The 12,588-nt window shown below is 32.7% G+C and overlaps 2 protein-coding genes across 2 annotated transcripts; one reads left to right on the top strand and one right to left on the bottom strand.

The window, feature by feature from the left end:
- The first annotated feature begins 2,582 nt into the window (after positions 1 to 2,582).
- LOC100807878 (SWR1 complex subunit 6) lies at positions 2,583 to 4,165 on the top strand. The gene is made up of 4 exons (XM_003538271.5): positions 2,583 to 2,862; positions 2,990 to 3,095; positions 3,667 to 3,773; positions 3,889 to 4,165. The coding sequence occupies exons 1-4, from the start codon at positions 2,758 to 2,760 to the stop codon at positions 4,090 to 4,092; spliced, it is 522 nt and encodes a 173-aa protein (XP_003538319.1). The 5' UTR covers positions 2,583 to 2,757; the 3' UTR covers positions 4,093 to 4,165.
- Positions 4,166 to 5,470: 1,305 nt separating this feature from the next.
- LOC100785427 (laccase-3) lies at positions 5,471 to 8,496 on the bottom strand. The gene is made up of 6 exons (XM_003537273.4): positions 8,281 to 8,496; positions 8,027 to 8,178; positions 7,386 to 7,630; positions 7,089 to 7,217; positions 5,901 to 6,851; positions 5,471 to 5,806 (listed from the first exon to the last, which is right to left on the bottom strand). Exons 1-6 carry the CDS (start codon positions 8,392 to 8,394, stop codon positions 5,676 to 5,678), a joined length of 1,722 nt encoding a protein of 573 aa, XP_003537321.1. The 5' UTR covers positions 8,395 to 8,496; the 3' UTR covers positions 5,471 to 5,675.
- Between the last annotated feature and the right edge of the window lie 4,092 nt (positions 8,497 to 12,588).

Here is a 12,588-nt window from a genome sequence, read left to right as displayed (position 1 = left end):
TGTTGAATCTCAAGTACCCGTGAATGTGCTTGTTCTAAAAAATTGAAACTTTTTGGGGCAAAACTCCCTATCCAGCAACACCCACGCCATCAATCATAGTTGTGTGTGAATCAGTTCCCGTCATTTGTGTTGAACACAACTCTACCAAAGTATTCTAAATTAACCTGCAAAATTAAAATGACAATATTCAGAAAAGAAATTTGAATCACAAGATGAAAATTTTTTTCGCTGCATGTAAAATTAAAAGTATTCTATATCAGCAAAATTAGTATTCAAATTAAAAGTATTCTATATCAGCAAATTGATTTTGGTACTGCATATCATTAACGATTCAAATTGATTTTGGTACTGCATATTATCAAGAAGAACAATATAACGATTCAAATTGATTTTGGTATTGCATATCATTATTCTATATCAGCAAAATTAGTATTCACCATAAAACTAAATAGAGACAACATCTTATCAAGAAGAAGAATATAACGATTTAGATTGATTTTGGTACTGCTTATCATTTGCTTTAATGTCTACATTGACTAAACATGATTTTGGTACTGCATATTATCAAGAACAATATAACGATTCAAATTGATTTTGGTATTGCATATCATTATTCTATATCAGCAAAATTAGTATTCACCCATAAAACTAAATAGAGACAACATCTTATTAAAAAGAAGAATATAATGATTTAGATTGATTTCCGTACTGCATATCATTTGCTTTAATGTCTACATTGACTAAACAAATAAAAAACTTCAAATTTAGGGGTAAAAATGTTGAATCTCAAGTACCAGTGAATTTGCTTTACTCTATTTTATGCGTTTATTCTAAGAAATTGAAACTTTTTGGGGGTAAAAATAACAAAGAAAAACGATAAGCAAACATGCATGTAATAAATGATGCATGATAACAACACCGAAAGAGAAGCCGAACCTCGGCCAACACAAAAAAACAAAAATCTAACTTGCATGTAAGAAACCATACATGAAAACAACACCAAAAAAGAAGGCAAACCTTGTTTGTATCTGGAAAAATGAAGAAGAGAAAAACATCAATAATAGGAAGTCAAAAGTTACACATTTATAAAAGAAAATACAACAACAAAGCTACCATTAAAAAACAGAACAACAAAAGTACCATGAATAGAGAAAAACGATAAGCTAACATGCATGTAAGAAAGGATGCATGAAAACAACACCGGAAGAAAAGTCAAACCTCGTCCAACACACATACACCACCATCTGCACACGAAACGCACCAAAACGCGTCAAAACGACAATCCATAAACTCAATCGTAAATAACAGTGATCTAATGTTAAATAAAATGAATAAAAAAGAACACCACATTACCCCCAAAAGCCCAAAACTTGTTCAAACCTGCACAACACAAAATCCAATCCGCATCATGGGTGACTGTTTATAAACCAAAAAATAGTAAATTAAAAGAAGAAAAAAATATATGAGAGAGAAAGGAATAAAATATATCAAATACCATAAAAATCTTCTTCGTTCGGAAGTCTTTTGAGTTCCAGCCAGCAGTCCCCCTCCATATCGTCCGCTTAATCTCCACCTACAAACAAAATCATTCAATGCATCAGCTTTCATTCCCCACCAAAGCGAGCACCAAATGAAGAAGAAGAAGAAGAGATAATCCATTGCGAAAAACGAGTGGCTTGATAAAGAGATAAAGGAGGAAAGAGAAAGATTTAGGATTTGAGAGAAATTATCAAGCAAAATTAAATGAAAGTTGAAATCCATTCGTTTGAGTATGATACTTGGAGTTTGTAGTAGAAAAAAAGTTGAAAGCAAAACACATGGCAGCCAGGTGGTACAAAACCAAGCAAAGCTGAAGGGGTATAAAATGTTATTATTTAACATAAAATACTTTACAATTTTACACCACCAAAATATATTATTTTGAAATTTAAATTATATTTTCTAGATTCGAATTATAATCCTTTATATATTTCGATTTCAATGCAATTTAACAAAAGATTAGGAAGAAGATTATAAAATAAAACAGAACGATTATCATATATAATTTTACTTGATTTTTTGATTTTATTTTTTATTTTATTAATTGTAAAATTCTTGTTAGTTGTGCCTAAGAATTGTTTGGTTTATTTCTTGCTAAGAGTTTTTTATTTTCTTAATATATTGTTATAATTCTTAATTCAAGGAGATTATTCTTCGTAAATTTTGAGTGTACTTAATTAAAATTTAAAACTAATTTTAAAATTAATTAACAATCAAATATATCTCAGAGTGAAAAATCTTCTTCAAAAATAAAATATTTTTTCTTTCTGAAAAATATATATTTTTATATGATACTACTGTATTTAATTTTCGTATTATTAATTAATAATATTAAGAGTTAACTAACTCAGAATCAGAATAAAAAAAAAACTTATGCAAACTAAAAATGCGAGCAGTTATAAATAAGAGGAAAAGGTTATAAACTCACAATTGTGAATATTATATTTTTTTATCTTTTATTATTCATCTTATTTATATTTATCTGTTATAATTTTTCAATTATCTTTTGAAAAAAATACATATAATATTATTCTCAATAAACACTTTTTTCTTCTTCTCTATTACTCTCTTTTTTTCTTCTTCTCTACTACCCTCCTTTTTTTTTATATATATATACATTTCGTAGTTGCGATCTGAAACAGTGAAACCATTCACTCATTCCTCTTAAGGCCGTGTTTGTGTGTTGCGTTTGAATTGGTGATTCCGTAGAGCTAGAAAATGGAGGACGACGGTTCCAACTCGACCCGCCGCATGTCAAGCCGAACGCGAAAAGTTGCGTCCAAAATGGCCGCCGCGCTTGCCAGCGCCGACAACCGCACTCAGGCAACTATCTCCGCTCAATTTTCCTTATTTTGTTTTTCTTTTCAGTTTTTGTAAAAAAAGATATCTGTGAATTGAAATCTGAATAATTAATCTGATAGAAACGCGATTTTGTTACAATTCAATTCAGGCGGCACTTGCGCGCTTGGATGCATTGGAGAATGACAATGCAGGTTTTGAAATTGCAGATGCCAATAATGATGACGATGATGCTTCTCTAGACGAGGAGGATCAATGTTAGGGTTTCTTCTCTCTCTTTTTTTTCCTTTCATAGTTTCATTTCACAATTTTGTTTCATTCTGTTTTTTTTTTGTCTAGTGTTAGTTTTAACTTATGGTGACATTTTTTGAGTAAATGATCAATTTAGTCTACTCTCTCACTTTAGTCTTTATATTTAAGAAAAATGTAAAAATAGTTCCTAAAATTATAATTGGATAAATGACCGTTTTAGTAATCCTATTTGGTTGTGTAAAAAGTGCGACAATTATATCATGTCGCTAAGTTTTCGTGGAATCATTTTATCATTAAGTTGTAAAGTTTAAAGACTAATTTAACATTAAGTTGTAAAGTTCAGGAACTAATTTGTCATTAAGTTATATGACAGAATGTAATTGTCACACTTTTTATACATTCAAGGACAAAATCAGAATTTTTGTATTGAAGGACTAAATTGTCATTGGTTTACACATTCAGGGTCTAAAATAATCATTTACCCAATTATAATTCGTTTCTTCTAAGTCCCTAAAATTTGGCTATTTACTGTCATTGGGGTCCTGAACATATACTAATTGTTCCTTCTTTTTGCAGTTTATATACAGAAAAAGCAGTCTAAAGGCACCAAAAGGAAAACCAGGCAGGCAAAAGCACTTGAAGCTAGAAGGGCCCCAAGAACGTTCCTTGAGCTCTTACATGAGGTCAGTGATTACAATTACACCCACAACAGATCATACACATAAGTAACAATCATGTTTTACTCTTGCCTTGGGTTTTGTTTTTGTTAACCCACCTCCTACAATTTACCAAATGCAGGCTAACTTAGAATCATTGCCTCCTCATGTGCCATCCTATTGGAAAGCTGCAGTTGGGCCTCCAAGCTCAAGCTCCCGTTGCCACTTCTGTACCGTTTGTGCTTTTTCTGCTAATTACACTTGTGTTAGATGTGGTATGCGATTTTGTTCCTATAGATGTCAAAATGTGCACAATGATACCCGTTGCTTGAAATTTGTAGCCTGATACATTGCCCATAAAATTGTGCACAAGTATTGAATACATACTACTGTAATTTGTTATATATCAGTATTCACTAGCACTGTGTGAAAGCAATTTCTTTGCTCAACTTTCCCTCTTTTGTTGCCCTTCAGACTAGTGTTTCAGTTAGTCAGTTACAATGCTGAAAACTGCATAACCTGACCCCTATTAGATCCTGCTGATCTAGGTAACCTTGTTAAAGATTGACCCCCCATAGTTATTAGAATCTTATAATTCACGATTTGAATCCTATGATTCAATATGATTTGGTTACCTATTGATTTGTATCATAAGATGAATCTCAAATGACTTTGTATCTTCTTACAATTCATGAATGAATATGTGCAATTTCGTACTATTGGTACAAGGTCACACAATTCTACGATTTGTCATTTTTTTTCTTTTTACTTCTTTCACTAATTCTCAAGAAAAAAAAAATGAAAAGTCATATAGGCTTAAATTGTTGAATGAAAAGGTATTGAAGGAGCACTTTTGAAATTATCCTATTTTGATTTTATTCCTCTACTTCCTTTGCTATTCAATGCATGCACTCTATTTGGCTATTTCATTGCTTCATTTCCATTCTTCTAAAATAAAGGCCTCACAAACTCAAATATAACTAATAATTTTAAATTTTGTTTTATAAGACTTATGATTAAGGTAAGTTTTATCTATTTCTAGTTTAAAATTATTACATTGAACACTAAATATCATATATATTTGAAGTAATTTCTCATTGTTTTTTAATCTTATGATTTGATGCAAATTATGATTAAAAAGTTAGCTTGGCGATTCACGATTTGAATCTTGATATGATAACCTTGATGTCCTTAGTTGCAATAACTGAAGTTATTATGTACAAGATCATCTTTATTATGTAATGTGGATTATTCTGTTTTACTGTTCTTATGGAACATACCTTTGTATATGATCTTGTATTTGTGTCTTTGATTAGAATGGCTTCAAGGAAGCTTACTTCCTAGAACTTGCTGGATAAGTTTTTCAGTTTCTTATTATTATATACACAAGAGCCTTATAACATGACAGTTGATGCGTGGTTCGGATTTAGGCAATGCTGTTAAAGAGGTCCAATGATGTCTTTGCATGTTAGATATCCAGGAACTGTCAGGATCAACTTCACATGCTTGTTCATGGTGGCCTCTGCTAAAAACTAAATGCACCTTGCTTTAAGTTGCTTAGGGTGCTTTGTACAAAATAGTCCACCTGCACATTGCAAATTGCAATATGTGGGCAATTCTTCCACTGAAGGAACAAAATGGAAATCGGTTTCTGGTACTGAAATATTTTTTCTATGGAATGAATTAGTTTTTCTCACTGAAAAATATTAAACTAGTAATAGTAATGATAAGAAATCATTTAAATTTTATTTTTCTTAATATAGGGTTACAATGCCACCTAACAAACATACCGCAAACATACAGCTCAATTAAGCATAATCTAATTCTGGTATTGGGAACTGCAGAAAGCCATACTGTCTGTTTGGCAAATCCTTGAAGAACTTATGATACAGAACGACAAATTTATTAACTAATGATGCTTCATTAACCTTAACATTGGGGTAGATCTGGCGGTGGAGGTAATACTGACTGTGAAAGGCCAACTCCATTTTCTACCAGAAGTGCCATCCCCAAACCCCAATTCAGATGTGAGTCTATGTGACAATGGACAAACCAAATTCCTGATTTGCAGTAGTGAAAGAAAACCATGTAACAGATTAAAATGTGATCCTGATACAAACTGCATAAGAAGAAAAAGTTAGTATAACAAGTTACCTGGATTGTCAGCCACAAAACGAATGGCCACCCATCCTCCAGGGGGTGTTCCAATGGTGTTCCTCACAGGTGGGTCTACAAGGTTGAACTTTTGGGGATCAGTTGTTGGGTTGAAGTTGCCGAAACCTGAACCAACTACAAAGAAGTGGAATCCATGAACATGCATAGGGTGTTCCTCAGTGGTCACTATGCTTGTGTCCTGCAGAACAATTTGCACCTTGGAGCCATACTTCACCTTGTAGAGCTTAGTTCCCCGAGAAGGTGTCCATAGCCCCCGTGGCACATTTCCAGTGTAATCAAATTGTAAAGGGGGGATGGGGGGAAAGTCTGTGGTGAAGACACCGGGTATTCCTTCATAGTAGGCTTGCATTAAGGAGGTGGTACTTGGGAGTACAAAAGATACATTGTTCATGCTTGCTGTGAAGCGGGTTCCATTTGGTCCTTGACACCGTGGACTATTAGGATTTGTGCAATTGATTAACCCCAACCCCACTATAACGTATAGATTCACATCAACTTTCTTAAAGACTCTAACCCGGGTAAGACCCCTGATCCTAGCAGTGAATGCAGTTGCAGTGGGCGTGTCATTGAAGGCCGGCAAAGCTGGCAAGATTGGTCTTGATCTGTTTTGGTTTCTGCGTCTAGTAGATCTGTATTCAAGGATTGCAGTGGTGGTGGTATTGTCAAAGGGAGCATTTGCAGCTGATTCATAGGCACGTGCTGCCATGTAGTAGAGACCTAGGGGTTGATCAGCAGTGACTATGACATTGAATGTCTGACCAGGTCCTATCATGAGGACTGAGGTTTTGAAGGGCTTAGTATATGCAGCATCCGTACCAACAACAGTCATAGTGTGGTTAGCAATTGAGAAGAAGAGTTCTTGATTTAGTGCACTGCTGATGATTCTCAGCATAATTGTCTCCCCAGCATCTACTGGAACACGCACAGTTTCTGCATTGTATGTTTGCCACATCAATGAATCTGGAACATCTCTCAAAAAATAATTTAATGCTCAACACTTATTCAACTATGCTTTTCTTTAAGGTTTTGTCATAATATTAAAAAATACTTTTAAAGGTTGAGATAATCTGCCATTTAAAAATAACTGTAGAAGATACTAATGCATTACCAATCATTTTAACATCGGTAAGAGAATGTAGACATATAGAGAGAGTAATAATTTCACACCTTGGCTTGAGCATCTGTAAAGATCACCAGGTTGCCCATTAATGGTGTATGCAACAGATGTATTTGGAGGTAATCCTGCAAAGTCTGCCTGCCTTTGGAGGAGCACAAGATCCGTATCGAACCATTCCCCTGTGTCATCATCACAATACAATCTGTTATGAAACTATAAATGAGAAGCGCTTTAGCTTTTCAAATGCCAGTAGTGAGGTAAAGTTTGATCACGGTGGGAGGAGATTCATTATGCAAGTGAATTGGGGAGAATACGGAAATGAAAGAAGGTTTTAGAGATATATATACCAAGAAGGAGGGGAACTTCTTGCTTAGGCATAGAGAAGGGATAAGGAGAGCCCAATCTAGGATAGATGATGAAAGCTCCATAAACAGTGGCTCTTAGGAAGCCAGTGTGAGCATGCCACCATAGTGTCCCTTCCTGGTCTCTGATTCTAAATCTGTATGTGTAACTTCCTCCTGGTTGGATGGGACACTGAGTCACATAACTTGGTCCATCTGCCCATGGATTTCTTAGCATTCTTAACCCATGCCTGATGCACATAACCCATGATCACTTGGTAAGAAAGACAAATTTCATGTATCATTAGCATTGTAAATTGATACATAGACCAAGTATGTGTCACTAGCATAGTAAATTTAATTCATGGACCATGCATGTACTATTAGCATAAGAGGAGTGTTAGGAATATATTTTCCAACACATCTTTAGTAGAATTTATTGAGAACTACAAAATTAAGAGAGGAAATTATTAAGTATAATGTGAGACCCACAAAATTTTTTGATTTTTGATAAATTTCAACTTATAAGAGATAGTATGCGCAAAAGAGTGTGTTTGTATTGCTCATAAGCATAGTGAATTTGAAGCCAAGACATTAGTGCGGGGAAAAGTTCCATTCGTGTGAAAGTGAAAGATGATGTTATTTACCAGTGGATGGAGATGTTGTACTGTGCTGCATTTACTACTTTGATTACAATAAAATCCCCGTTTCTAGCTTCCACTGTTGGCCCTGGGAACTGCCCATTGACTGTGATTATGTTTTGGGTTTTGCACAGCCTCCTCACTGGCCTAGCTTGAATCTATTACAATCAAATTATTGATGGAATGATAATTACTAACTGTTTCTTAACCATATTGGAGAAATGTAGTTAATAGTTTATGATAATTAAACCAGTACTTACAACAAATTCATGGAAATGTATCTCTGTAGCTGAAGCAAGGGAACCAATAAGAGCAAGCAGGCCAAGTAAGAACCAAGAGCAACATAACTTACCAGAGAGTAGGAAAGTCTTCATTGTTGCTCTGGTTGTGTTTTAATGGAGTTTCTTGGGCTGTGGATTTGTTCTAAAGTGCAGCTACTTTTAGACTTATGAAGCGGGAAATGCTTGGAAAGAGAAACACTTAGGTCTTTATTTATAGTCAACAAGTTACTTAATTTGAATAATTAGTCTAACAAAGTAGAGGCCATGGTGCACAGCACAATCAACTGTAGAATAAATGCTACGATTGTTTGATTTAGATGTAAGGAGGTGCACAATAGTAGAAATACATATGAACTATCAAATCAATTTTTCCCCCTGAAATTGCTTGCTAAGATACTAATAATCTTCTAATTACGTCCATCAAAAGATGTCATAAAGAGAAGACAATTAGACCCAACCAAACCAACATTTCCCTTATCACTAAGTGTATGGATCAATCAGCATATTTTTCTATTATAAAATACAAGAAAATTGAATTGATACTAAACATAAATTAGATATAGATAATTTGAAACAAAATAAATTTAAATATGACATGAAGTTGTTTCAACTTTAACTAGTGGATACGTAGATGCGTTAAATACTCACAAGGATAGTTTTATCATTTATAATTATTTTATCCAGTTTAAACGAGATTATCTCCGGTGAAAGGTATCTATATGAAAAAGAAAAAAGAAAAGTCAATATCTCTTCCATCTAATTAGAGAGAGAAAAAGGAAAATTATAATAAATATTTTTTCACACTACAAAATTATCCCTTTTAAAGCATCATTTAAATAATCAAGAGTTTAGGAGTATAGACATAATGTAAGACTGCAATTATCTACTAATTGCCTTCATTCATATTACTTATAAGCTAGAGCAAGTTAATAATTTTCAATTTTCAATTTTCATCCCTCCTATTTCCATTCCCTAACAACTTCATACCCGAGCAAAACATTATAAGCATTATTCTTTTAGTCTCATTGTTTGAAACGAACCATTTTAATTTAAGGCTTGGCGTTATGTGTGGAAGTGGAACATATAATATTTGTTAGATCAGAGAACCTTCTTTATTTTTATTTTTTATTTTTATTTTTAATAAAATCACAGTTAGCTAGATTCACGGTTATTCACTCTTTTTTTTCGGGGTGAAGGAGTATGGTTTACTTGAATGTTGATTTCCAAAGAAGCAGAAATTAAATTTGTACCTAAGCACTGCAATTTTCAAAGAAAATGACAGTAATTTCAAATAAGTAATAGTTGTCCATTTCCAACACGATCAATGGGTTTTTACCATACACTGTAAAAGCAGTGTAGTAAAACCAATCTCAGACCGGCTGGTAGCATCGGTCTGATAAGAATCGGTAACATAACTAGTCCAAACTGTTAGGTGGATTGCAAACATGAGAAATCCTAAAAAGATATTCTCTAACACACTTATTTAAACACACTATCTCTTATTAGTTAAAATTTATTAAAAATAATAAAATTTGGTACATCTCACGTTATATTTAGTGACTCTTTCTCGATTTTGTAATTTTTAATAAATTTTAATTAATTAAAAAAATATATATTTAAAAGTGTGTGCTAAAGAATGTGTTTCTAACATTTTTCTTGATACTACATTTATGCGATTTAGCTGATTTTTTTACTTGAACGATTGGTCAGCCAAATCCGACGCACCAAACCATTGATTTAGCTAGATAAACTGGTTTAAGTGAACTAGCAACCAAACCAATGGAAAGTGAACCAACTATCCAGTGGATTTTTGGAAGAAGCAGCATGTTACATTTTCGGGGGATCTTTTAAGGTGTAATATGATTTTTGTTTTTTATAATTTTTAAAGTATGAAATTTATTAGTTATAATTTATTTTTTTTACTATATATCGACTAATGCAAATAAATTAGTGACTCATTAATCCAATGTGATGACTGAATAAGTAATATCAATCATTTGATTTAGCAATCCAAACACCAATATCATAAGTAGATGAAGGTTGATCTAATATTTAAAGGAAAGACTTGTATCACACAAGAACTAGAGGGCGATATGTAATATCTTTGACTTGTGTCATACTCTAGCTCCAATACTCAACTCAACAACTCTTTCACAAAATAGATATATTTTATATATAAATCATGTGAACCATAAGTTTTTCTTAACATATCAATCCGATATATAGTCTCCATTTCCTTTATTTATGCTCTGACAGTAACACATGGCAACAACTGAAACTAGGGAAAAGCTAGGAACTAAGAAGAAAGAAAGATAATAGGGCAGTTAAGATCAGGTTGAATTTTGCTTTTGTTCGGTGGTTATGAAAAAAAATACTGTTTCTGCGGTTTAATAAGTCCACTGTGTTGAATCGTTTGACAAATGACAACACTTCACAGTTAAACATAAACAAAACTAGTAGTGATCTGTACTCGATTTTCGTATTTTGCCTTTTGCGTGGGTGATTCCAACATAGAAGTAGCAAGTGTCTATATAATTTAAAGAATTAATACCACTTTTGCGTAATTTGAAAGTGGCACTAACACCTTCACTCCTTCAAATTACCAAAACTCAGCTTAATAGAATATGAAGGATAAAATGGCCAGAACTAGCATTTACTTGCAAAACTTTGGAAGGATATGATTTAGTCAAACATAAATCCTGAACATGGTAAATTGAAGGGAAAACTTTTCTCTCAATGCCCCTTCGTGTTAGCTATAAAACACACATAATTAGTAACTAGAAGTATGCATTTTCCACATTTTTTTCAACAGAAAGTTTTTGTTTATTCATCAATCTAGACACTATTTAATTTAGTTAGCGCATCTCTGTCACATAACATATATTTAATTTCTATGTTTTCAATGTAAATGGTACTTAAAATACTATTAGAATAAATAGTGTATACACGATAGTGTAAATGGTCTTCAGTGTTTACAGTATCAAATAATCACAAACTATCATATTAGCTTTATAATAATTATTTTAGAAATCATGCTAATTTAATATACTGAAGGTGTATAAAAATTAAACTCATTATTATGTTGGTTGTTTACTAAACATTGTTTCTAATGCATCAAGTACTAGACACCCAACTGCTTTAGAGCAACCATAATTAAATAAGTTGGATGCATGGTATTCAAAATCAAAGCATAGGTGCCCTATGTCAATCAACATTCACCAGTGGCTTTGTCCGTCTCTCATTTCAAAATCTTAACATATAAAGCTTCTTGCCGACCTTGACCTGTCCTTGGGCTACTTAATACATTTGTACGTTGAATATAACACAAGATGACCAATCACAAATTTGGCTGTTAGAAAAATCCATATGGCTTTTACTTCTAAGTGGTACAAAGTACAAGCCAATAAAAGTTTTGAAACCAACCAGCATGCGAATTGAAACTTGTATCATAAAGGGCAACCAGTGACATTAGTAACATTTTTAGTTTAAATTCGTATATAAAGTACACAAAGTACAAACCATATACGTAGCTCTTTTTTTAAAGCATCCTGAAACCATCGTATGAACATTGCCAATATTTCTACATAATTTGTATTCAAAGAAGCATTTGAAACTAAAAAACGAAAACAAAGTTATAACTATGGAGGATGGGAGGAGGAATTTCTAGTATTTATTTCATTCGTGTGTACGATGGACATAATTTGTGAATTGCCCCTGCACATACCTTTCAAAGACAAAAACTCTTTTTCGTCCACATCGGTTAATAAAACGTTACATAAACTCAACTAATTGAATGCAATCACGGGTGGAAAATGATATATACTTGCACGAACAAATTCCTTACAAATTCCCATGCGGTCTACCGAGAAACTGAAAAGGATTTGTGAAGGTAAAGTTTGTGCATATATAATTTTTAGTTAGTATTCAGAAAAAAAAATCATGTAAATAATATCATGTTTGTTTTTAATCTAAAATAAATAAATAATTTATTTTTAGTCTCTCATTATGTGTCAAATGTAATTCTTCTCTTTCGCAAAATTATCTATCTCCTAATCTCCATTTATGAAAATAAGATGACATAACATATTTCCACAAATGAAAGAACAAAAGGAGACAATTTACTTTTACAGGACTAAAAGTGAACATTATTTTATTTGTAAGAACTAGAAACATTTAACTTTTATTTTATAAATACTAACTAATGCTTCATTTATCATTAGTGTTTTTTTAAAGTCAAGTAGGGTAACATTTCATCACTATTATAAAATTAGTGTAAAAAACTTAAGA

Source organism: Glycine max, chromosome 11 (genome assembly GCF_000004515.6).
Source record: "Glycine max cultivar Williams 82 chromosome 11, Glycine_max_v4.0, whole genome shotgun sequence".
NCBI classification, from domain to species: domain Eukaryota; kingdom Viridiplantae; phylum Streptophyta; class Magnoliopsida; order Fabales; family Fabaceae; genus Glycine; species Glycine max.
The sequence above is the reverse complement of the archived record's forward strand: the minus strand, read 5'-3'. Positions and strand labels throughout refer to the sequence as shown.

Excerpts from the sequence above, each read along its gene's own strand:
- LOC100807878 (XM_003538271.5), top strand. The coding sequence starts at position 2,758 with ATGGAGGACGACGGTTCCAACTCGACCCGCCGCATGTCAAGCCGAACG. Across the intron at positions 2,863-2,989 it reads GCGCCGACAACCGCACTCAG|GCGGCACTTGCGCGCTTGGA; the intron begins GCAACTATCTCC and ends AATTCAATTCAG. Across the intron at positions 3,774-3,888 it reads TCCTTGAGCTCTTACATGAG|GCTAACTTAGAATCATTGCC; the intron begins GTCAGTGATTAC and ends TACCAAATGCAG.
- LOC100785427 (XM_003537273.4), bottom strand. The coding sequence starts at position 8,394 with ATGAAGACTTTCCTACTCTCTGGTAAGTTATGTTGCTCTTGGTTCTTA. Across the intron at positions 8,179-8,280 it reads TACATTTCCATGAATTTGTT|ATTCAAGCTAGGCCAGTGAG; the intron begins GTAAGTACTGGT and ends TGATTGTAATAG. Across the intron at positions 5,807-5,900 it reads TTTTGTGGCTGACAATCCAG|GAATTTGGTTTGTCCATTGT; the intron begins GTAACTTGTTAT and ends ACTGCAAATCAG.